This window comes from Taurulus bubalis, assembly GCF_910589615.1.
Source record: "Taurulus bubalis genome assembly, chromosome: 2".
Taxonomy (NCBI): Eukaryota; Metazoa; Chordata; class Actinopteri; order Perciformes; family Cottidae; genus Taurulus; species Taurulus bubalis.
Genome location: NC_136590.1, coordinates 20,750,988 through 20,776,202, shown reverse-complemented (window position 1 = coordinate 20,776,202; position 25,215 = coordinate 20,750,988). Strand labels below are relative to the sequence as shown.

At 42.2% G+C, this 25,215-nt stretch overlaps 1 protein-coding gene across 1 annotated transcript in view; it reads left to right on the top strand.

The window, feature by feature from the left end:
• Positions 1-18,639, top strand: part of exoc6 (exocyst complex component 6) — a gene marked incomplete at its 3' end in the record, with an annotated part of 48,662 nt that extends 30,023 nt beyond the window's left edge. Inside the window, exons 13-25 of the mRNA XM_079233165.1 lie at positions 1,283-1,354; positions 1,463-1,560; positions 2,822-2,927; positions 3,870-3,979; positions 4,114-4,225; positions 4,311-4,445; positions 5,277-5,456; positions 6,210-6,239; positions 9,648-9,789; positions 10,020-10,093; positions 17,233-17,345; positions 17,812-17,823; positions 18,513-18,639. Coding sequence (XP_079089291.1) covers positions 1,283-1,354; positions 1,463-1,560; positions 2,822-2,927; positions 3,870-3,979; positions 4,114-4,225; positions 4,311-4,445; positions 5,277-5,456; positions 6,210-6,239; positions 9,648-9,789; positions 10,020-10,093; positions 17,233-17,345; positions 17,812-17,823; positions 18,513-18,639 — 1,311 coding nt within the window. The remainder of the gene's footprint in view (positions 1-1,282; positions 1,355-1,462; positions 1,561-2,821; positions 2,928-3,869; positions 3,980-4,113; positions 4,226-4,310; positions 4,446-5,276; positions 5,457-6,209; positions 6,240-9,647; positions 9,790-10,019; positions 10,094-17,232; positions 17,346-17,811; positions 17,824-18,512) is intronic.
• Between the last annotated feature and the right edge of the window lie 6,576 nt (positions 18,640-25,215).

Genomic DNA, 25,215 nt, shown 5'->3' with positions numbered 1-25,215 from the left:
GGGGTGAGACGACTAACAAAGGCCCCTGGCCTCCCCCCTGGCCTGCAGCCCCTCTGCTGGGCCGTGACACAGGCCGCTCCACACTGCCAGGGGTCCTGCCCTCCCAACCACTGCATGGCCGGCCCACCGGGAGAAAATCTGTCTGTGAGCCAGACCACTTCTAATTTATTGTAAAAAGGGCCACATTTTATGGGAGAAAATAAAAGATCTCCGTACTGTTAGTACTCGCATATTTAAATAAACAAATTCCTCACAACACAACTGTTACTCGCCATTTATATAGCTAGGTTATAAGAATGACTAAGACATGACGTCATATTGACACATAGCATGGATCAGAACATTGTACATGCAGGCTCATAAAGCCGTCTACGTTCCTGCCCCTGCTGTGATTTGCTGCTGCGTAGTCAAGTCTCCAGCTGCTTGTTGGTGTGTGTCTGAGTAAACAGAGAGGCAGGCGGCCGCCGCTTTACGTCAAATCTCAGGCTGTGTTCATTTGCTCAGTTGATTTACACACTCCTGTGTTTGTCGGGATCCTTGTGTCGGCGTTAAGGGACTCCACTGTGCTGCTTTTAGGGTCATAAATCACTTGGTGCTCCAGAAAAATGGAGAGAGCTTGTTGCTGCTGATTGACCCTTGGCTAAGCCCCTCCCCCTTAGTTACTCCCGCTACGCCTGTCAAGTTGTGTCTGAAATCACAACTTTGTTCTCTGATTCACTTTCCATACATAATAGTGAATATTAAATGGGTGTTTTTTTTAACCGTGAACAGTGCATTACATAAGCATAATTTTTCTTCCACTCACAAGTTGTATTTTGTTTTATCAGATGATTATTTTTAAAATGGGGAAAAAGTGCTTGGTTTTGGGCTCGAGTTTTTTTTAACATGACGGCCAGGGGTCACAAACATTTTACAGCTAACCATTGCACTGAAATATGTTTGTAAAAGCATTTGAGGCGAGAAATAGGCAATGCGTTAACACAGTTATAATCCATATTTGATCAGCGCTGCCTAGTTTTGACAGCAGCAGTGACTGACAGCTGCGTTAGAGACTCCTCTGCTCTGATTGGTTGTTTTTGGTCTGTCTCGCTAATCAGGATATAGTGACAGTTTGAGCACATATGACAACAAGTTATTTCTATTAAAGTCACAACACAGTGTTTCACAAATCTCTTTAACATTTCTTCATAAGTGATTACTCTGGTATTGTTGCTGACATTGTCATTTCCCCCCCCCTCCCGTGCTGTTTGGTAACCGTGATTTTTATTTTATTTTCTCCCAGTCATACTGTGATGACCCAGACCTGGTCCTGGAGCTGAAGAACCTCATCGTCATCTTCGCGGACACACTGCAGGTGGATTCAGAGCTTTACTTCCTTTGAACATCTTGGGACTCTGAAGGGTGCAGAACAACTGTCATTAACACACTTGATCTTCTGCATGTCTGATGTTTGTGTACATAGGGTTATGGATTCCCAGTCAACCGGCTGTTTGACCTGCTGTTCGAGGTCAGAGACCAGTACAATGAAACCCTCCTGAAGAAGTGGGCGCTGGTTTTCAGGTGGGCTTAGTGAATGCATGTGACTGTTTGTCTAATATTACATTTCTTAGATGTTCACATGAAACCAAGCCGGGAGATAAATCCTGGTGTTAACTTGGTTGCTGCACAGCAAAGACATGTGTGTGTGTGTCTGCAGTGTTGCTGGAGTTTTACCCTTTTAAGAAATGAGCGTTGGCCAATGAAATCTGTTTCTGTTAAAGGAGTATTTAATTATGTCAGTCATCATCACAGGCTGAGGACACTCATAAACAATACAAGCTGTCAGATAATATTGAATGAAAGGACCAGGATATAGTCTGCTTTCATTCATAAGCTGGATATCATCACTACAAGAGCTCTCCATCTCTGGTTCAGCTTTAAGTTTTCAACTGTTGTGTAACTGTTGGCCCAGGTAAGCTGACTTATCGGGTGCTGCAGGAATGGTTCCTAAACCCTAGAAATGACAACGGATTCTTGCTGGTTCCCTTGTCTGGACGTCTATGGGTTTTTGGTGAGATCCCTGAAATAAGATCTGTGGTTAAAACAAGCTTGTGGTTAAAACTCTCTTAAGAAGAGAGTGTACAATTTGGTTCTCCAACATAAAATATGTCAACAAATATTAGGACTTGATAGCTTCAAGGTATTGACCAAAATAACCCAGTACCAAGTAGTATCAAAACCTCACCGCAAGCATTCTTCAACCGATTGCAAAGTGTGATTGGCCCACCGCAGCAGCTAAAACCCAGCACTCAGCCAGGATTGCCGATCTGCACTCGGCCGAGTTGTCAACTAGCAGGTAACAGTTAGCGAGCTAACAGCGCTAATAACGGCAGCAGTGCAGACAGAGCTAACAGTTTAAACCGGGGGGCTCATTTGTGAAGAGTATTTAGCTGGACAAAATGTTTAAGTATCATAAACGTTTGTTTGCCACAGAGTTTATTTTCTGCAATAAATCCAAAATCCAATGGAGAATTCCCGTTGGATTTTTGTCAAGAGAACCAGTGAGATGCTAAATTCCTGGTTGGCCTAAATAAATGTCACACCTGCAGCACTCTGGTGTTTACTCAGTTGTAATTTGACTTTGTTTATTGATCAGATTGTTGTTCTAAACAGGTGTACAAGTGACCATTTTATATTTATGTAGTACAAATACAACTACCATATTGTTATCTTTGGATGACATGATAATACCAACTGAACAAACTGTATTTTAAATACAGTAGAGTACCCAACAGTGAAACAAAGAGAGAGATTCTTAACACATTGCGTTATTTTCTTACAGGGAGATCTTTGAGTTGGACAACTACAGTCCCATCCCAGTAGAGACAGAGGAGGAGTACATACTGGTCGTCAGTCGCTTTCCCTTCCACGATGCTGAGATAGAGAAGGTAACGATCTCAGCTCCCATCAACTCACAAACCTGTACATCAAGGCAAGGCTTCTAGTTTGGATTACTTAATTGCACCCGCATAGAGCCACTGTTTTTCTTGGTGGTCGGTGTTACATGTGTTATATAACATGCAATGATGACATGACTGTTGTTTTTCTCATAGAAATAAAACCCATTTAGTTCATTTTCGCGGATCAGTGCCCATGTTCATCAAATTAAAAAAAAATTAAAAATTGTCAAATACTAAGTACGTTATCGGTCGACAGACGCTACAATTATACAATTAAAATGGCCTCTGTACAGCAGCACAGAGTAGCAGGAGTCAGATTTCACCGATCACATGACGAGAGTAAGGAGAATTGACAGAAAAGCACATGCACCTATTTGACCCTATTCATGATTTAAACCTCATGCCAATAGGAAACCTGATATCGTTAATGAGGCTATCTGTAAACTTTGTCAGATAAAGTTGGTAGCATCTAGAAGGAACACCACTAATCCACACACACCTTCAAGCGCTGCATGTTGGACTCTAGACGAGGGTTGTGGTTCTCTCTGCTCCACACTGCTAAAATGGGCCCGGCAGAGAAGGCTCGATCGTAGAGGACAAACACACAGCCATCCAGCGTTAAAGCTCAAAGCACGCGTTCCCCGATGATGACTCACAAACTCACCCTTTAACCACACCATCTTACTTACTCTACAACATTTATGTTCATAGAACCATAACCATTGAAGCAAAGGACTGAAATTACTGTGTCCTTATATTAGAGGAGTTTAATTCGGTTGTTTTCTGTGTTTTCTTTGCGTGTGTGCGTGTGTGTGCGTGTGTGTGTGTGTGTGTGTGTGCGTGTGCGTGTGTGTGTGTGTGTGTGTGTGTGTGTGCGCGTGCGCGTGTGTGTGTGTGTGTGCGCGTGCGCGTGTGCGTGTGCGCAAGCAGCAGGACTTTCCAAAGAAGTTGCCAATGTCCCAGTCTGTCCCTCAGATCTACACACAGGTCAAAGAGTTAATTTACGCCAGCCTCAAGTTCTCTGAGTCACTACACCGGAGGTTGGTCTCACGGAACAATTACCATTTTTCCACTATTAGTATGTCGAGGTGGACACTAGAACACCTCCACAGTTCCAATCCTCCTGACTGTTTGCCTCTGTGTTGTGCAACACTGATATATCTGTTGTATCCAGTTCTACAGAGATTGACGACATGTTGCGGAAATCAACCAACCTGCTGCTGACCAGAACGCTCAGCAGCTGTCTGCAAAACCTCATCAAGAAACCCCACATAGGCCTGACTGAGGTAGGAACAAAACTGCTGCTACTAATCATCCTCGACACCAAGACGTAAGTTAATTTAGTCTGAAGTTGCAACCTTCTTTCTATAGTTGGTGCAGATCATCATCAACACCACCCACCTGGAGCAGGCCTGCAAGTATCTAGAGGAGTTCATAACAAACATCACCAATGTCTCCCCTGAAACGGTACACACCACAAGACTATATGGCTTGTCCACGTTCAAGGTAAATGTGGATTCTTCTTTATGTTAATCATACACTTTGTGGCCATGTGTCGTGTTTCTGCATTTCATTATTTATATATATATTTATCTAAAGCACTCAAATTGGCCCAAAGGGTGGGACTTTTTAAATTCCTTTCCTTTATCTTTGATGCCAAACTTCATCAATCTTTTTATCAGAATTTTCACGTTGCGTTTATGCCCTGATTTATTGAAGAGCCATAATTGTGGAGCCAGCACCAGAGAAGCCGTCATTACACAGTGTTATAGCTATTTATGCCACTAGTTGATCACATGTATCTGAAGACTAGCATTACTGTGATTACTCAATCCTCATTATCATCCTTACAGTGCTTCACAATTCAGGATGGAATCAAACAGCAGCTGCTGAGTTCAGCAGCCGATCTGGTTCTCTACTGATCGACTGGATGGGCCAGCAGCACACTGAAATTAGCTGACTAGCCAGCTAGTACATATGCAACAAAGCTAGCGATATTTAAATGTTTTGTTTTTTCTTTCCATTGTGAATCTGACAGTAATAGAGGATTGCAATGCTAAGAAATCACAACAGTTCTAGATCAACTTTAAACTAGTTTGGAAGAAGTGAAAAACCCAGGCTAGTCTCAAATCACTCCATCAAGCTTACTCAGCTATCCACATTGGCTAACGGTAGCATAAGGGCTAACGTTACTGCTAGCCTAAAGGGTCTTAGATTTGTTAAATGCTAATTTGTGTCTCTATTCCTCAATGACTAAGTGGTACAACTGTATTTAAAGCTGTATGTCCTGTGAAGTCTTTCTAAGAATATCTGAATATATATATATATATTTCCCAGGATGCTCGTCACGCTGCAGAGGGAGAGATTTATACCAAACTCAACCAGAAGATTGATGAGTTTATCCAGTTAGCAGACTATGAGTGGGGTATGGCTGAGTCGGACGGCCGTGCCTCTGGATACCTCATGGACCTGATCAACTTCCTGCGTTCCACTTTCCAGGTCTTCACACATCTCCCGGTGAGTCTGATCCAGCATCCACTAACCTGTGACCAATTCAACCCGCTACCTTGGTCTTGGAACTGTGGGACGGTGTGTTGTTGGTTTTTAGATTCAGTTTATCGGCTTTCAAATGGTGTGCGGCACTTTTGACTGTTTTTGTTGATAATAGGGATGTGATAATTCCTTTTTTTCTAATTTATTTCCATTTCCCCTAAACCCCAACTGTTGTTTGTCTCCATGTTCATCGCTTCCCTATTGAATGGCTGTACTGTCTGAAAGTGGACTGATGTCTGTTGGGGATTTAAAATTTAACTGAGTATGTGATGCGTTGGTGATCTCTCCATCTGCAGTGGAACTACTTTTGCACATACTGACCCATTTGGTGGTATCAAAAGTGTGAACGACTTGATCAGTAAATGTTGATAAGCTGACAGATACAGCTTGTTCTGTTCCACTTTCAGTGGGCCACTTGCCTGTTCTTCTCTCCTACATCTCTCATCATGTCTTGAATGAGTTCTAGCTTATTTTCATTTTCCCAAGAATGTCTCCTGTCCCCGATCCGACACCTCTGGTTTTAAACAGTACTGTAACTAATTTGTTTTTCTAGCAGTTTTATTCTTTGATTAATTTGACTTGTCAAGCATGCGAGATATCTCCAGTTGAATTTACCTCCTCCTGTCCATTTATTGTTGCCACATTTCTTTTCCTGTCCTTTCCCTCTTTTCCTTCCCCTGTGCCATTTTTGGTTGGTTTGGGGGTGTCTCTACTCAGAATAACAACAATGACCATGCTTCGATGTCGGTGAGTATTACTGCCTTGCTGTTATAACACTATGCTGCCATTCTATGGGCAGAGGGGAGATGAAAAGCATGCTTATGTTTGACTATGGAAGCTCCACTACAGGCTTGTTGGTGCTTCTGACACCTGTTGTCACCCTTACTAAGAACATTGAAGAATATTCTGTACATCTGCGTTTTCGCAATAAATATAGTCGTCCGGAGGGACGTTGAGTGAGAGAGGACCAAGCAGCAACCACCACAACTGAAAGCTAAAGCAACAGGGGAAGATCCTCTAATGGCTGCTAGATTGTGCTGGCCAAGAAAGATGATTCACTTATCTGAAGTCAACGCCTCTCTTGAAATGCAAAGCCAATCTTTTTTCCCCATAAGACATGGATTCAGTGGCTAATTTTTTATTTTATTTTTCTTGCTTATATGGACGGTTTGGCTTCAGAAGTGGGTGGGGTTATGACTTCAGAACAAAAAGATACGTGTAGTTGTTATGACATACTTTTTCATAGCACAATAGAAACTGTCATCGCATGTGTCAAAGTAATCTCAACTCAAAGCTCCACGTACAATCTTTTTCTGAGCTTTAAACTGCATTGCATGGTCTTAGAGACTGTTGTCAGTGTCACTACATGCTTAAGTGGAGTCTTAGGAACCTCGGGGCATCAAGGTCCGTGATAATTGTGTCCCTTTTTCTGTTTGCGTGCTTGTAACTCAAACATTTGGTTATTACTGTTCATGAGGTATGGGAATGTATCCTCACATCGGATCAGGAAAAACTCCCCCAAAAAATAGAGAAAAACATTTCACGGGTAAAAAAGGAAGAAACCTTCAAGAGAGCAACAGAGGAGGATCCCTCTCCCCGGATGGACAGAAGCAATACATGTCATGTGACCAGAATGAACAACGTAACAGAGTTACAGCACATTCAATGAATATGACAGAAATTATTCATATAATGAGTAGTAGGCATGGACACGATCTAGACACAGCCACGATCCATGTCAGCAGTAGGAGGTAGAGAGGAGGGGCATCAGTAGGGCTGCCATGGCAGGACGTAGGAGGTAGGAGGCAGGACCGGCTCCAGACAGCCACGATCCATGGAAACTTGAGGCGAGGAAGCACAGAGGCTCCCAGGAAGAAGTAGAGTTAGTAGTGTGAATTGAAGAGACATGAATTCAATGTCTCTTCACACATTCACCATTCACACACAGATACATCTGTGTGTGAATGGTCCCGCAGGTGGCTGCCAGTCTATGCAGAGTCAGCAATTACATTTTGTGATGGAACAAACTTTGCAGTCAATAGGCTGAGATGTGATACCAGCTTAGAGTGAATGAACAGACCTCGTTGCTGCCACACCATGTATCACTGCTGTTTGTCAGCATGAAGGATGTTAAAAGGGATGCTGTGGAGCTCAAACAAAGGAAAGCCAGAGATTATTCTTTCGTTTTCTAAAGCTAACCACTCTCATTTCTTATATCAAACCCATGTGCCCATGTGGCACGGTGCCATCAGTGAGTTGTTTTTTTAAATAACAGGAATCACTGATTGTCTTTTCAGTGTTGTTTTTAATCTGGGTGATAATCGGTTTCCTTGGCGTTGGGGTCCCCACAGCATCCCTAGGTTTGAGAGTTTCTGCATGTGTATCAGTTGAGAATGGATTGTTGGATTGTGTTGAGCTGCTGTTCTGTTCCTGTTTTGTACAGATCCATTCAAAGTTACTGTGAGCGTTTAAGACACTTGAGGGGAGGTATCAATTATAGAAATTCCACTCGTTACAACGTGGATAATGAGTTCAAACATACCTGCTCACAAAAAGGAGCAAAATCCAGAGAAAACACCTCAAGTTGTGGAAACGCTCACAATTCTTATTTACTTTGGAATTGTACACATGTTGCTGTGGAGGTATGTGGCGTGTTACGTATGTAAAGGTGTTGATTGAGTTTGTGTTGTGCCTTACCTGCATGTGTTGGGCTGTGCTTTTAGTTTTTTGTGTGAACACTTCAGGAAATGAATAGCACTGTAAATGTCTCATACCTTTCATAGACCGATTGTTTGACCCAATGATGATATGACTTGATGTTAAAGGCATGTTTTATCATATCCATGGGGCCCTTGACATAAAAATCTCTAAAATGAGATAGATGGGTCGGTCAAACAAACCCTGCAGACCGCTGTTCGTGTCCCTTGTGTAAACCACTTTTTTTTTTTTTCAACTAATGTTAACTTACAAAACGTAGTTAACTTGCATCATGTACGTAACATACTCAACTTGTGTCACCTACATAATGTAATAAACATACGTAACTTACATAACATAATTAGCTTACATAACTTTTGTCACGACCGTAACAAACTTAACATGGCCACCTGACTTAAGTTACAAACAAACAGGACTTTCACCCTGGAGCCCGCTGTTTGTGCCCCGTGTGAAACAACTTATTCTAACTTAAGTACGTACTTAACTTATCATACGTCACAAAAGTACTAATTTGCAAATTTCACCCTAACCAAAGTTGCCCAAACCTAACCAAAGTCGTTTTATGGGAATCCACAACGTTAACCATGTGTTGCAGTCTACCGACCTACCCTGCATGTTGAAAGATTTTTATTTTTTTATTTTTTGCATTGCTTTGAGCACCACTAATAAGATCCTATTTACCTCGTTGTTTTGCAGCGACAACTTTCTCAAATTCGTAGATTACACTAGGAGCAAGTGAAGACATATTCCGGGGATTTGGGGTAACTCCACCCAGACGTTCTAAAACTCAAATCATTATTTATTATTATTACACACATTAGTAGTGTCATCATGGCATTCATCAACAACTTTTGTCCCACCAAACACCTACATGCTCTGTCTTGATGCTATTCTCTATGTTTTACATGCATTGTTTCTTGCTTCTGTCAATTATTGCCATTACAATTTGTATCGGCATTATGCGGGATGTCGATAGAAATCCCTGCTGCAAAAGCTTCATGCACCTTTCTGTCTGCCCTGATGTAAAACGTGAGGATACGTGGTGCAGAGAAGGTAGACTGTCTGCAGTGAGTGTTGCCTCGCCAGCGTTCAGTCTTGTGCTGCTCTTGCTGAGGCTGAAAGGTCCCTCGGCATGTATGCAGCAGCGACTCCTGTTTCGGTTTGTTCGTGGTTCAAAACCTACTTGTCTTGTTGGCAACCAGCTGTTTACTTTGCCCGTGTATGCCACAGTCTCAGACAATCCCTCGCTGAAAGTCAAGTGGTCTTTATCCAGATCGGCACGCTCATTCTCTGTCCTTCTCATCCCCATCCTAATCTCTCCTACACCTTTCCACCTTTCCCTCCTCTTTTGCATCATCTCATCCATCCTCTCATCCTCTCATCTTTCCTCTCAACCTTCCTTCTCCTACCTCCTTTCCCCTGTCCCTCTCTCTGTAGGGTAAAGTGGCCCAGACGGCTTGTATGTCAGCCTGCAAGCATCTGTCCACGTCACTGATGCAGATGCTGCTGGACACGGAACTCAAACAGATCAGTATGGGGGCCATTCAGCAGTTCAACTTGGACGTCATTCAGTGTGAATGTAAGTACAAACACATTCATTTTTGATTGATGAGTATAATTGAAAGGAACCCTGTCAAGGTATAAAAATCTAATAGCCCTGAGGTATTTTATTAGATGTGTCTCAGTTTTGTCCAATGTGTTTTTATGTAGGTCCAGCACTAAGAAGCCACAGTTTTGGCTATACTCGCTATGTGTACTGTATTCTGATGTATTTGATTGTTGTCTGGTGGTATTTCTGTTTCCTCTCAGTGTTTGCCAGTTCAGAGCCAGTCCCTGGCTTTCAAGGAGACACACTCCAGCTGGCCTTCATTGACCTACGACAGGTAAACGGTCTCACTGAGCTGTATAGAAGAAATCAATCTTAACCAGCACAATTTTTGCACAGATTAATTTATTGCTCCAAAATTTGTCCTTGGGTGGGTTTTAAGTTGTGATTGGGCTGGAAAATGTCAATCTGATCACGCAACACGGCCTGGGTCAGATGTGTGGGGAGAGGGTTGTCTCTTTTTAGACCAGCAGTGGAAGTCTCCAACACTTTTGTTTTGGGGCTTTAAAGACCAGTCGGGGAAGTTGAGAGAACTAACAGCTTCTAATGCTGTGTTTTGAAATGGTGCCCAGTTGTTCAACTGAGTATTCCATATTTACCGGCTTTCTCCACTGACACATACAGTCATTCAGGCTCTGCTCCATAGACTGTAATGCAATACGTTTTTTTCTTCATTTTCAGGCTGGTTGATAGGTTGAAAAGTTTCTATGTAAAAACCTGTGGCGTTAACATTAGCAGAGTATGTTAGCATTATTTAGCATTAGCACTTCTATTCTACTCTAGCTACTTAAGGTATACTGAATGTATACACATGCTGCTTTAGTTTCAAACCCATTGTATCAGTGAATGCAGACCTACCCTGCTTTACAAGAACTGTGTGTGTGTGTGTGAGAGAAAGAGTGAGACCTCGTCAAGAGCAGGAGGAACTTGGGTCAGGTTCCTGTTGACGCAGGTCACAGTGAGCTGGATCTGGTCACAGACGCACTGCTGAGGACATTTTGTGTGTGTGTGTTCATTTCATTGTCTTCTGTTCCAATCGCCAGGTGATGTGGTGGTTCACTTTACACTGTGAGCTGTAGCTGTAGCTTTAGCTTCTATCTTCATTTTTTTTAACCTGTTTTCACTGCTGAATCAGTTTAACGGTTTATCCGTCAAACGCCTATTGTCGATCCTTCTGTCTGCTTCTCCCTGAACTCTCATATCTGTTTAGAAATTGCCGTTTGTGACTGTGTGGGCTCCACGGTAGCTCTGACGGTTCGATGTAGCAGGAGGGGGGCGGGGCTAAGCAAACCATCAATTATACTTAAAACTGTTTAGAGCCAAGTGCTTGAACCAAGAAATAAAGATGGTAAAAAAATAAAAAATAAAAAACGGACCAATAATTAATATCTAGTTGATTCTTTGGCTTCAGTCCGTTTCCACCATTTTCCACTTTATTTCTCAGCTGTCCCACATCTCTCCAACGATATTGTGTGTCACTGGCTGCTTCTTTTCCAGACTCCTGTCTTTGTGTTACCTTTTCAACTTTCACCCATCCCAGAGTTCACCCGTGCAAGAAAATTCCTATTCCCAAATACACCAGCACAAAGCCCCTGCCTCCCTTTTTGTTGTGAACATTCGTGGTATGTAAAGTGTTGCTGGGTCTCATTAACTTGTGTCTGTGCTGATTTGTTAATCTGAGCCTGAGGTGGAGGCTTGGCTCTGCATCCAGTCCAGGTCACAGCACTATACTGAGGAAGTTTGTTGAAAACGCTCAGAGAAGAAGACCGACAGCTTGAAGGGAAAATGTGACACGTTTCATGGTTATTTCCAATAAGTGCTTGTGAGGAAATAAATTCCCCAGCACATGATATATTGATTAAGAAAGTTGATTTCTCCTGCTGCAGCGAGTTTGTTACAAGCCCTCTTTTAGTCTGAGAAATAAACAAAGTAAATTAAGGTAATATTCTTACATCTAAATAGAACAATATGACCGTACACTTTCTAAATCAAAGTTTCTCTGGCAGGCTGAACTAAGACCGGCTTCATTGCCTTGTTAACTCGTCGTAAAACACACTTCATTCATATTGGACAGAAACAAAATAAAACTCACAAAACCCATCTTGCTTTGTCTTTCCATTGTTCCAAAAATCTGCAAAGGCATAAAGGTGAAGGAGTATCAGCGCGTCAGCCAAATTATAACTTAAACCGGTGCTGGTTTAAGACCGGACAACTGAGGCAGGATCTGGAAAGATGAGATCTGGAGCGCACGGATATAGAAAGAGCTTTTAATAAGGTGCAGCGACTCGCATTTTTATTAAGACGTTTTCTTTCCCCACAGGACTAAATCCTCTTTCAATGGCCTCAAATGTTCAAATTTGGTACAACACAGCAGCTGATCTTGTAAAATGTCATATAGGCAATACAGGCAAGCATACGTTTCAGCATGAATTAAAAGTAAAGTTTACAACGAGTTCTATTGTACCTGAATTAACTTGTTTTTCAGAGAAATTCTCCTGGAAATCAAATGCTTAAAAAAAACATTGGCTGTATTTCTGTATGAATTGTACCACATTATATAATTCTTCTTAGGATATTATTAGAAAATTATGAAATTTTTTGTTTTTAACTGTAAAATATAAAAACGGTTGCCGAAACCTCCAAGACCCCATAAAAACATGGAAAAGGACCTGACCTCAGTGTTCTCAGCGGTAGCTCCATCCAGTCCTACCTGGGCCTGTTTTTTAAAGCTTAGTTTCCTGTGATGCATCTCATTAGACAAGATGCGTCCATGTTCGCTGGTTGACATAGTTAATCCTAGCCTTAGGTAAAGGGTTTAGAAGGCATCCACGGCTGAGGTTACCCAGAGGTGACCCCTTTACTTTCTCTTCATCTCCTGGCTTTGCATTTTGGAGCTTTGACTGCTTTTAAGATTGTTATCCTGGAAACATTAAGAGTGATTGAGTCAAGTCAAATATTTAGGGCAACATACATCAGGAACACACTCGGATGCAAAAAGGCACAACAAAAATGGAGTGCTACTATTTGCTGTTGGCTGCAACAGTGTGTATGTTTATACATGCACGAAAGAATATTCTACACCTCACTAATGCACCATAACATATGAAAAGTCATATTGTCTTTCAGAAGTCACATTTCATACAACTTGAAACTTGTTCATTTAGATGAGACATTTTTTTAATTTATTTATTTTTATTAACAGTCTTTATAATGGAGATGCTGTTTCTGCACTGCAATACATTTTTACTTATTGGCCAACATACGTGTATATCTACAATATGCTAACATCCGCCTGGTCGTTCTCGCTCTAACACATCACCGGAGAACTGCTTTTTTCATGCACCAGTATCATGGCGACGGGAGGAAATATGTGCCCAATCAGACTCTGTGCAAATAACGTGCGTATGAGGTGAATACATTAGGGAATGCTCTCCCCGAAGCCACCAGACTCCAGTCAGACAGCATGCAGTCACTTTACCTCGCTGATCATCAAAACATGTTCAATTCAAACTCCACAGAAACAAAATAAAAAGTCATCCAAACTTTCTTGGTTAGTCACTCAACTGTTCCGACAATCACCCACTATGGTTTTGTGAAGATAAACCCTAAATTCCCTGAGTTAGATGTGAAAAGAAAGCCGTTTTGTGCTCTCCTCAAAGCCAATAGACTCCACTGACAGAAACAATCATTTAAACTTTCTGATCATTGTAAAACCAAACTGTCTTTGCCGATCTTTCCAGTTTTCAAAACATCACCAACTCTTGTTTGAGAGTTTAGAAGAGAGTTTAGAAGAGTAAATATGTGTGTGTTTTTACTCTTCTAAACCTGTTTTCTGGCACATTGTAGACATTGACAAACCAAGCTTGTTTAAAAAAAAGAACTGCGTATCTAATGCGTTGAGCATTAAATTAGTTGAGTCTTCATGAGTGAAAACACCTGAAGTTGGAGAGAATAGCCTGGTCTTCCATTCTAACTCTTTTTATAGCAAACAATACAAGTCAACGAGACCATAGGATCTAACGAGGGGACATCCAAAGTGCATAAAAGGGTAGGAAAGCCGAGAGGCATTTCTAGAGTTTCAGAACGCCCTGACTTATTGTCTGGATGTGAAGGTGAAACCATGAACTCATGTCACCGGGACCAAAATCCCACGTTGGTCTCTTTTTTTTCCTCTCTATTAATCATATCCATAAACTCAGGTCGGCCTCACCCTGGACACCAGCCGGCTGCAGCTTCGTCACCTCTTGGTTTTAGCTCAAATGTTTACTGGCCGTGTTGGGAGTTCTTTTGTCAGCGTTGCTTGTGTTGTGAAAAACCCACCAACCATGACCCAAAGCTCAGTGCTCATAGTTATTGAGAGGCGAGCCTTTGGAATTTGGAGAACACATTCAACATAATGACTCCCAGTGGATTTCTTTCCAGGACGTGCACCAGTCAACCTTCCACAGTGACAATTGACTACCTTTCTCACACTCACGCACACACTCACACACACTCGGCCTATCTCTCTCTATGCCATGTCTCTCGCATGCCAAAAGCTGAATATTTCCCAGAAGTGTTTACCATTTGACTCTTCTGATAACGTGACTCAGCTCGTCAGCAGAATCCTCCGACAGCACTCTGATTGTTGTTGTGTTCGCTGCATTCGGGGTCATCCGTCAGCCGTGTGTGACAGACTGGAGTGCTGTGTGAATGAGTTTCCCCCGGGTGGGGTTGGATATTGAGAAACGGTTCTAAAAGTGAAAAAGGTTTTGTGAGGGTGATTAGCTCCACAGGCTGCATTATTTTCATATAATAGATGATTTACTGCACACCGCGAATAAAACACATGCATAGAAGGAAAAAAAAAATCACCTTTTCCAAAAAAATAATTTTTTACATACATAGTATGTGTCTAAAGTTCATATTAATCTGGCTGCAATTCAAAATGACTTCATGATTATTATTATTGTTATTAATTACTATGATCCTTAAAGCAGTGAGAACAGAACCCGTTAGCAGCACTATTGCATGTTAAATTAACTACTCAATGAAAAGTACCATCAGCTGTGAAACAATGTGTCCTTACATTGTTCACAACCAACAAATACTGTAGGTGTGTGAGTCAGTCTGCTCCTGTCTGTACCTTAACTCACACATTTACACACTCACGCCATAAAACAATTGTACATCGTCGCATAACCGCCAGTCTGGTAAATGGATTATCATTATTGTTTTGTAAAAGTTAATAAACGAGGGTACCTTTTATGAATGACATTTCTTGAGCACAAATGGATAAATGGTGGCCTTGATTTCCTTTATTACGTCTCTCTTTGGCCCATAATCCAGATGATCTACACCACTTCATTGTGAGGTGAAAGTGAGCGTTAGAGCCCGACCAGCCGGAGGATAGTATCCTCGGTGTATCACGGGATATTGGTACGGACGCATTTTCTAGCTAGTGAATAACGAGACATGTCAATAGATGATACGATGAAGCTCATTCAGGACTCTATCCATGACCATAGTTTTGTCCACAAGAGAGCACCGACCATTTTTACTCAAATAAGTGTGTGTGTGTGTGTGTGTGTGTGTGTGTGTGTGTGTGTGCGTGTGCGTGCGTGTGTGTGCGTGTGTGTGTGTGGGGGGGAGGGGGGGGGGGGGGGGAGAACTCCGTTAGGAGAACTGATAGAACCAAGTTTTTACCAACGGTAGTTCTGGTACCAATCCCTGGTACCAAATCCTTAGTTGTTGTAGAGTGTGTTGGAGAGATGGCTGCTCATCACTTGGCTCCAGGTGAGAAGAATGGCATTCTCTCTCTCTCTCTCTCTCTCTCTCTGTGTGTGTGTGTGTGTGTGTGTGTGTGTGTGTGTGTGTGTGTGTGTGTGTGTGTGTGTGTGTGTGTGTGTGTGTGTTGGAGTCTCTCAGTCAGCTGAATAATGCCATTATCACTAAGCTGTCCTTTCACTGCTCTTTCAACATGACCCAAACACCCAGCTGTTTCACCCTATGACATTAGCATACACTGTGTGTAGGGGAGGGGGGCGTCAGCTCCATCAGGTTAACCCGGGGTCATGGGGGGGTCATTTTGAATGTTCCTGTTCACACTTAACACTCATCATGTTAAGCAGCAGAACCCCCTCTCTCTTCCCTTCCTCTCTCACTCTTCTGCTTTCTCTCTACGTCTCAGAGTGACCAAGGATACGCAAGTGTTTACCGCCTTCATATTATCTGGCCCGGCTCCGACACAGCCTCCGCTCTGCGTGGTTGTGATGTAAAAATACTTTTACCCCGATAAAGGCACATTGTATCGACTGTGATAGGCGGGAGATGTGGAGGGGGACTCTGTCACTGTCCGTTTTGTTCTTCTCAATCATAGATAGCAGGTCATGGACATGTAAAGTCCATGTAAAGTTGATGACTCCGTATTGCAAATAGATTTACAGTACGTAGACCTCCAGTGAGACTAAAATGTTTTTTCCCCCTCAAAATTGGAGGTCATAGGTCACAGGTGTTTTCCGTGAGTCTGAGGAAAACTCCTCTTCCTCAAAAGTCCAGTGATGGTCGGAGGCTGTGTGCCGGTACAGTTAAGAAGCATTTTCTGTTTCCTCAAACCGTCTCTGTGATTGTTCTTTTTCAAATACAGCCAAAGACACACCAGAGCTGTTGTCATTGAAGGTCATTTTAGATGACCTCAAAACCACAAAAAAACGTTTTGGCTTCGCTGGCTGTCTGGCGCACTCCTCCCCACACGTGGGCCGTGTGCACCGCTGTCGATTGGCACCTGAAAAGAGGACGAAGAGATTTATCTGTGTTTAGGTGTTTCACTGTCGAGATTTTTTACTAAAACCACCTGGAAAAGCTTGTGCATAATAATAATGACTTCATTTATATAGTGCTTTAAAAGCAAGTAACAAAATGCTTCGCAAAGTTTACTAAAAATTAGGATTCTATTAGAGCAGAAGCGATCTCGCGGGTTACTTATTAAAACCCTTTAAACGGGCTGCGACTCAACAAACGAGACTTCTCTTTGAGTGAGACTTTGAGACTAAAAGCGAGACAATTATGGCCTGTCGGTGTCAAAAATAGTGTGAGGGTTCAGCCCTTTTGGGACAAAGATCCCTCTGAGCAACGGTTGAATAAGAGTAGAAGAAATCACTGGTTAAAGAAACTGGAAGCTTTTATCCAAAAGTAGTTGCTTTGGATAAAAGCGTCAGCTAAATGTAATCTAATGTAAAAATAGGAAAAGCTTCATGTTTCTGCATTATATGCGCAATGAAGCAACATCTAACAGGCTGGGATCCATATGTTGTTTTAGCAAAGCCCTTCAAACTTCACAGTAGAACTGGAAGATCAGTGTGGGCTTGGCAGGCAGTTCACAGTTCAAACGTCTCCTGTTGTGAATCTGAGTGGAATATATCTCCGTGTGTTCTCCAGCTCCTGGATCTGTTCATGGTGTGGGACTGGTCAATTTACCTGGCAGACTACGGCCAACCAACCTCCAAATACCTGAGAGTGAACCCGGCCACTGCCCTGGCTCTGCTGGAGAAGTGAGTGCATGTGATACAATATTTCAACATCACTTCTTAAAGAGCACACGTCTGTCCCATGTGGGTGTTGCTGTAAGAGAACGTTTAGAGGCCACCTAGAAAACAGCAGCTAAATGCCGGGGGGAGTCCAGGAAATAATCTCTAGATAAGAGTGGTATTTCCACAGTTTTTTTAATGCACAAATTGAAAATATGCTCAACAGGAGGCTGGAAGTGCACTTATCCACTTCCCCAAGGAGCTTCACTGGTGTGTGTGTGTGTGTGTGTGTGTGTGTGTGTGTGTGTGTGTGTGTGTGTGTGTGTGTGTGTGGTTATTTTGTAAGTGGTTACATATGACCCTTCATTACAATGATTCCTGCCTATTATTTATGATAACCCTATGAATTTCTCTGCTTTCCTCTCCTTCATGTAGTTTAATGGTTGCTCTAAATCTCCTTCTCTCTCTTTTCCCTGCTGCTGCTGCTCAGAGTCTACAGGGGGTAGGTGCAGCTTCCTCACTGCTGGTTTCTCTTCTCCATGTTGCTCTCCTCATGGAACATGGTTCTCCTCTATAGTGTAGAGCTGCTCTTCCTCTGTAACGCGGCACAATATTGACTTACGGAGGAATGCAGCTATAACAGAAACATTTCGAAAGCCTTCAGAACACAGAGATGTGTCTGTAGGTGCTACTGAAGAGGAGATTTCTGGCTCAGAGTCTGAGAAGTTTTCTGAAATGTTATGTTTAAATATGTGAATGAGGCTTTTCTCAAGTTAAAGTTTAGCGAATTTAGGAATTATAATTTAAATGATTCTGCAGATGTAAATAAGTAGTAAAATAAAAACCTAAATGTGTATTTTGGATGTTTTCTTTCCACTAGTCTGAAAGAAAATTGTTCCTCATTATTGTGTTGTATGGTGTTGTACTATAGTGCTTGCTGTAGCATTTTATTTATTCATAATAGGCCCTCCTCATCGGTCGGTCTTAATCCCGGTGGTCCACAGTCTAGTGGACTAAACACACCAGGGCTCTGTTTAGGAAGCAGGCTGAGTGAAAACTCTGCCTTAGTGAACCCTGAGACGAGGGAAACTCCTTTTTCTAAGATCTCTCTCTCTCTCTCTCTCTCTCTCTCTCTCTCTCTCTCTCTCTCTCTCTCTCTCTCTCTCTCTCTCTCTCTCTCTCTCCATCCAGGATGAAGGACACCAGTAAGAAGAACAACATCTTCTCTCAGTTCAGGAAGAATGACCGAGACAAACAGAAACTGATAGAGACTGTGGTCAAACAGCTGAGGAGCCTGGTCAACGGCATGTCCTCCTAAACGCGCACACACACACACACACACACACACACACACACACACACACACACACACACACGTGCGTACCAGTCACATGTACACACTGAACTGCCAAGACGCTCACAGAGGAAGAAGATGTTCGCACATGACAGTGACATACGGGGAATTTACACACACACACACATATACATATACACACACACTCACACACAAAAAAAAGGGACAGATAGGCCGCCACATAAAGGCACAGCAATACACTCACTGTACAAGGCATGCAGGGAACACACACTGAATACTCAATGTAAATACCACACACATGCTAAACTCTTTACTGGACTCTTCACATGAACAGTAAGGTGTTTGTAAAGTATTTTTAATGGCTATGACGAGACAAACTATGTTTTGTACATTGGTGAGAGTGGAGTGACTGCCTGCAGAGGGAGAGAACGCTATGGCGCAGGGAGTGACGCTCACAGGTACTGGGACAATGAGGTCAAAAGTCAACACTCGGTGAAAACCCACGTAACACATTCAACATGGTGACACTTCTACTCAGAGTTCCATTAGAGCAGTAAAAACTAATCGATTAAACTGATTCAAATCGTTCATAAGAATTCTGTTCAGTGCGTTGCATGGATTTCAGCATGGATCAGTTATCATAATTCACGTCAAACGCCATGACACCATCTCCGAGGGCATGGCAGTAAGCCATACGACTAATCACAGGAAAAGACAAGAAAAACAAACATGAACAAGGGCAGAGGCACGGTTACATATTCTAATTTAAAAAGAGAACGAAACGGACAGAAATACCTTCCTTCTGTTTTCTCTGCGTCCTGTGAGGATCAATGCAGAGGGCCCCTGAGGAAGCTATTGTAGAGCTAAGGCTTGATGACACGCCCGGCTACGTCACAGGTCTATCACAAAGATAGAGAGGTCAATCTAACAAACGCTACTTAGCTTAAATCAGGTCAGTGTAATGTAACGTTATGGCCTTTTTTAGAAATAGTTCATGCCATCAGTCAGGTTTCCATCATTCTTCACAACATACATTTTTGTAATATCTGATCAAATATATATCGGTTACATTTCCTAAATATCCAATTATTCAAATACATTTTTTAATTGTAGTAATTGAGCATTGTACAGGAAGACTAAATAATATATTTTTATTTTATGCTGGAAACAATATAATTTAACTTTATTCTTTTTATGCGTTTGATAATCGATGAATCAAAGTAATAATAGATTAATCGATTATCAAAGTAGTTGCTAGTTGCAGCCCAGTTCGACTCATTGTCCCAATACTTTGACTGTTGTTACTGTGAAACAAAGTGCCCGCCGAGCTCACAGATGGATGGAGGAATGGATGATGACGTCTCAAAAGACTGATGTTCAGGAAACTAAAGGTGACTCTGTGCTGAACTCCTTGGTGGCTTTGCTTGCTGTTCGTCTCATGTTCTGCCTCACATCCAGCATTTAGACCGAGCCCCTGAGACGGAGCGGGTGAGTGGTGAGTCTTGACACCCTGATTGTAGTCTGAATAGTCACATGTTCTCTGCACACGAGAATGTCAAAAATAAGGGCGGAGATCTGAAAAGTGGCTTTTTAAATGATTTGGTCCGTCTTGGACAACACAACACAGCAATTTACCAAATAATGCAATCTGTTCCAACAACGCACATGTTCACGCAGACAGAGGCCTGGTCATTGCAGGTTGTTGTACTGGATTGTATTACACTGCACTGGTGGACACATCTGGGTTTTGGTCAGCAAAGGCTTCCAAGGAGCTGATGAGGATTTTGGTTTGGTGTCGTAATGACCCTGCATGAGGCCATCTCAAGGGAGGGTTTGCATGTGATGTCACCATGGGAGAAATTGACCACGGTCACAGGAAACTGATCTGCTATCATAGCTAACGTGCTATGGCGCAAATGCAAGCAAAGCACGACGCCATGGGAAAGCTGTTGTATCTCATCTGGTTAGACAAACTAGTACTAGTGCTAGCAAGCTTCTCCACTGGCTCTGATTACCTTATCAAACTCAAATTATATTCCTTTTGTGCTCAAAACATCATTATCATTTCAGCTTCTGACGTAGACACCATGTATGCTAAGCCACATCTGCCGCCTGAGTCTGTTAAGCTCCAGGCTCAGGTATCGCCTATTAGTTTAACGCGCTTATTAAATAAAGTTACATTTTAATATATAAAGTAGCCCATTGAGCATATATTTAATATATTGTATATGTTGATGCCCCTCACCCTCCAAGGTAAACAATACAACCTTAATAGTGTGATATAACTGTAAGTTGAAGTTGGGCAATGTAACGTTGAGCAGCAAAAAACGTAATGGATTCACTAAAGTTAGCTAGCTATGCTAATATCATTAGCAAACTAACATTACCGTTAGCAGCAGGAAAAAAAACTGCAAAAAAACTTAATTTAATCAATTCGGCTAAAGTTAATGTTAGTCTGCTAACAGCATTGTCATTAGCTACATGGCTAGCTAACATTAGCAAAGTCATACGGTTAGTACGCGTACACCCGCGGCGATGCCGACATCCAGATACAGATCACACACATGTTCATGGAATCCAAACTCCCCGGCACATTTCAACATCCGCAGACCGACTGGCAACGTCATTGTTCCGTCTGATGACCACTACTCGTCCAAGACTTTTTCTGACTGTTTTGTTTTTCACCCAGCGTCGCAGCTGTTCTCAGTCAGTCGACGGTAACATCATGTCGACGGTGACATCAGTGCATGCCCTCCTCCTCCCTCTGTAAACCCCGTCAGTTGGCAAGGACACTATTTATGTGACGTTGACTGCAGTTTCGTCTTACAACCCACTCAAACTACTTGATTCCTGCTTACAAGAAAACAAGGCCCATGTGAGAAATTATGTTATTGGTGATTATATATACTTATATATTTAACAGTTCAATAAATTGCATTCTAAATTCTTTCTTTTTGTTCCTCAGGGTGAAATGAAGCTTTAGAATCTTATAACCCATGTATATTCACAAAGCACAGCAATAATGAATTGCCGGCTTTCCAGCCTCGCTGGCAGGTTGATGCTTATCTAAAACCTGCACATGACTATTGATGACAAACATTTTATAATGAGACCGTTTCTATTCTGTTTATGTTTTGGGTCTGTGCTCCTTTTTCAGCAGGCAGTTTTGCACTGAAACGTGATTTTTTGTTTTGTTTTTTTGTTGCCTTTTTTAAAAGTTTGCTTGTAAATGCCAATGTATATACTGCATATTTTGTAAAAAAATATTGCAGCAGTTTATCTGCGACAAACAGAATTGGAGGTTGAACTGTGATATGCACCTCCATCAACACCTAGGTAAATATGTAATTAATAAGAGTGTGTTGCTTACTTGGTGAACACCGTTGAGTACAGTGTGAGCGGCTCAGTGATTTTGTGTTGGTACCTTCTCTCCACTCGCTTGTATGGTTAAGATTATGTTCTAGCATAGAGCCTGTGTAATATTACAATATTGAGTATTTAAAGACTGCTCCTAGAGAGCTCAACTAAATGCTCATAAAGGTTATCCAAAATAAAGGACCGATCCAAATTCTGTTTTAGTCGAAGGGTCTCTGGTCTAGAATTCAGAGGTGGCCGTGCACATCTCCAATTTACACTAAATCCTCAAATGATAAGCCAGCAAACAACGACCACGTCTCAAACAATAGCTGGGCTACATTTGGGTAAACAAATAAAAGATGAATATTTTGCTCATGCTTTCAGGATCAACATTTTGATTGATTAACATGAAGTATTAAGCACATCCTCATGTTAATAAAGAACGGAATCCATTGCCTCCTAAATGTATTTGCTGTTGCTGTTGATTAGTTGTTTATAGACGTAACGGGTTGTAACATATGAAACGATATACTTTAAAGACCTGGCTCTCTGCATTTGAAGTAAATGTTTAAATGCATTTTCATTAATATATAGAGTGTCACATAATCTCATGTGAGACAAGAAAAGAAAGCGTGTCAATGCGCTCACAGAACTGGAATGAATCGATCTGTGGTCGTTTGATTTCAACAGGCTCCTGATGCAACGGCACAAATCAAAGCTGGTCTGCCAATGATTGCTTCAATGGACTTAAAGATAAGAGGTAGTTTGTCTTGCCTTCCACAGAAGTGGAGAGAGGGTACATTTTGATATCCTTGCTTTACCTTTGTCATTGTTCTCAGTGAGACACCCTGACTGAGATGGTGTTTTCCTAAATTTGTTGTTTTTAATTTGTGTGCTGTAATAAAAGTTTATTCAACAATAATGCGTGCTTGTTTTTAAGCAACACTGATCGGTCTGTTGGTCTGTCCAGCAGCTTTCTCTTCAACAAAATGTAGCCAAGCGTCTGAAAAGTAAAGCTAGCGAGGAAGTGTCATAAACGTGCATTCTCTCTACTGACCACCAGGGGGCGACTCCTCTGGTTGTATAGAAAATGACTACTTCTCTCTTGATTTATTCCCTCAGTAAACATTGTAAACATGAGTTTATGTCTCAATCTCTAGTTTCAAATCTTCTTCAATACAGCATGATGTTCATTTCGTAAATTATGGTAATTTAGAGTCAAACAGACCATAAAGCAGGTTAGAGTTTAGGGCGGGGCTACTAGGTGATTGACAGGTCGCTACCAGCGTTTCGCGGTCTTGGAGTTTTTGTCTTAGAACTTTAACCGTTTCACAGTGTTTTCACTTTGTCGCCTAAAAGTAGGCAGTTGTATTTAGCTCCACCCTTTTGTGTCACTACTGGTTCCAAAAAAGCCAAGATGGTGACGGCCAAATGCTGAACTTGAGGCTTCAGAACTGCAGTCCACAAACCATCAGGGGACGTCACCGTGACTACATCCACTTCTCATATACAGTGTTATGGTTTATAGAGAGTGGGCCTGTAACAGATGAATATGGGTGACACTGTCGCAAATGGTTTACATCGTTTGTGTTTCCAGAGACATATCCATCTAAGGTTGGCGAGTTTTTATCCAATCCATTTGAAAAAAAAAAAGTTTTACTTACTTGTCATTATGCTTCCTGGGGTTTGAGACTCTTATAGCTCTGGTTTCTCATTTGCATTTCCCAAATATGAGCTTGAGAAAATGTTTTGTAATGTGAGTGAAGTGGCCCTTTAAGGCCACTGAGTGAAACGAGAGTGTGCCTTAACTGAACCACCGGTCTCAACCTAGATGTGGGCCCCCCTCCCCTCTCTCTCACACTCGCACAAAGACAGAAGAGGCACTTGTTCTGTGGAGGTTTTCTTGTCATCTTGTATCTCGCCCTCAGAGCCTCGCTGTGTCCCACCACACATGCTAACCAAGTGAACTTTGGCCCGGGTCAGCGCCTAAATGCGAGGATCCCTGTCGCCGCAGATGTAATGAGGCGAGAGACATTTGGAGAGTTCTATTTTCACTGGACAGCAGCCACCCTGCACACACACATAAATGTGTTTGTTTTCCCCAGAGGGTTACTGCTACTACACTCTCAGGTCTCCTGTCTTGTTACATTCTGCCACTGTTCTTCTCAAACATTGTGGCCCTTCTTGTGTCTCCATCTCTCTTCATCCTCAAAGTCACTAAACACCCCCTCCCCCCCAACTCTCACAATGCTTAATCCACAATGCTGCAATCTTTGGTCCTAAATGTAAGAGTATACACTCACCTAAAGGATTATTAGGAACACCATACTAATACTGTGTTTGACCCCCTTTCGCCTTCAGAACTGCCTTAATTCTACGTGGCATTGATTCAACAAGGTGCTGAAAGCATTCTTTAGAAATGTTGGCCCATATTGATAGGATAGCATCTTGCAGTTGATGGAGATTTGTGGGATGCACATCCAGGGCACGAAGCTCCCGTTCCACCACATCCCAAAGATGCTCTATTGGGTTGAGATCTGGTGACTGTGGGGCCATTTTAGTACAGTGAACTCATTTTCATGTTCAAGAAACCAATTAGAAATGATTGGAGCTTTGTGACATGGTGCATTATCCTGCTGGAAGTAGCCATCAGAGGATGGGTACATGGTGGCCATAAAGGGATGGACATGGTCAGAAACAATGCTCAGGTAGGCCGTGGCATTTAAACGATGTCCAATTGGCACTAAGGGGCCTAAAGTGTGCCAAGAAAACATCCCCCACACCATTACACTACCACCACCAGCCTGCACAGTGGTAACAAGGCATGATGGATCCATGTTCTTATTCTGTTTACGCCAAATTCTGACTCTACCATCTGCATGTCTCAACAGAAATCGAGACTCATCAGACCAGGCAACATTTTTCCAGTCTTCAACTGTCCAATTTTGGTGAGCTCTTGCAAATTGTAGGCTCTTTTTCCTATTTGTAGTGGGGATGAGTGGTACCCGGTGGGATCTTCTGCTGTTGTAGCCCATCCGCCTCAAGGTTGTGCGTGTTGTGGCTTCACTAATGCTTTGCTGCATACCTCGGTTGTAACGAGTGGTTATTTCAGTCAAAGTTGCTCTTCTATCAGCTTGAATCAGTCGGCCCATTCTCCTCTGACCTCTAGCATCAACAAGGCATTTTCGCCCACAGGACTGCCGCATACTGGATGTTTTTCCC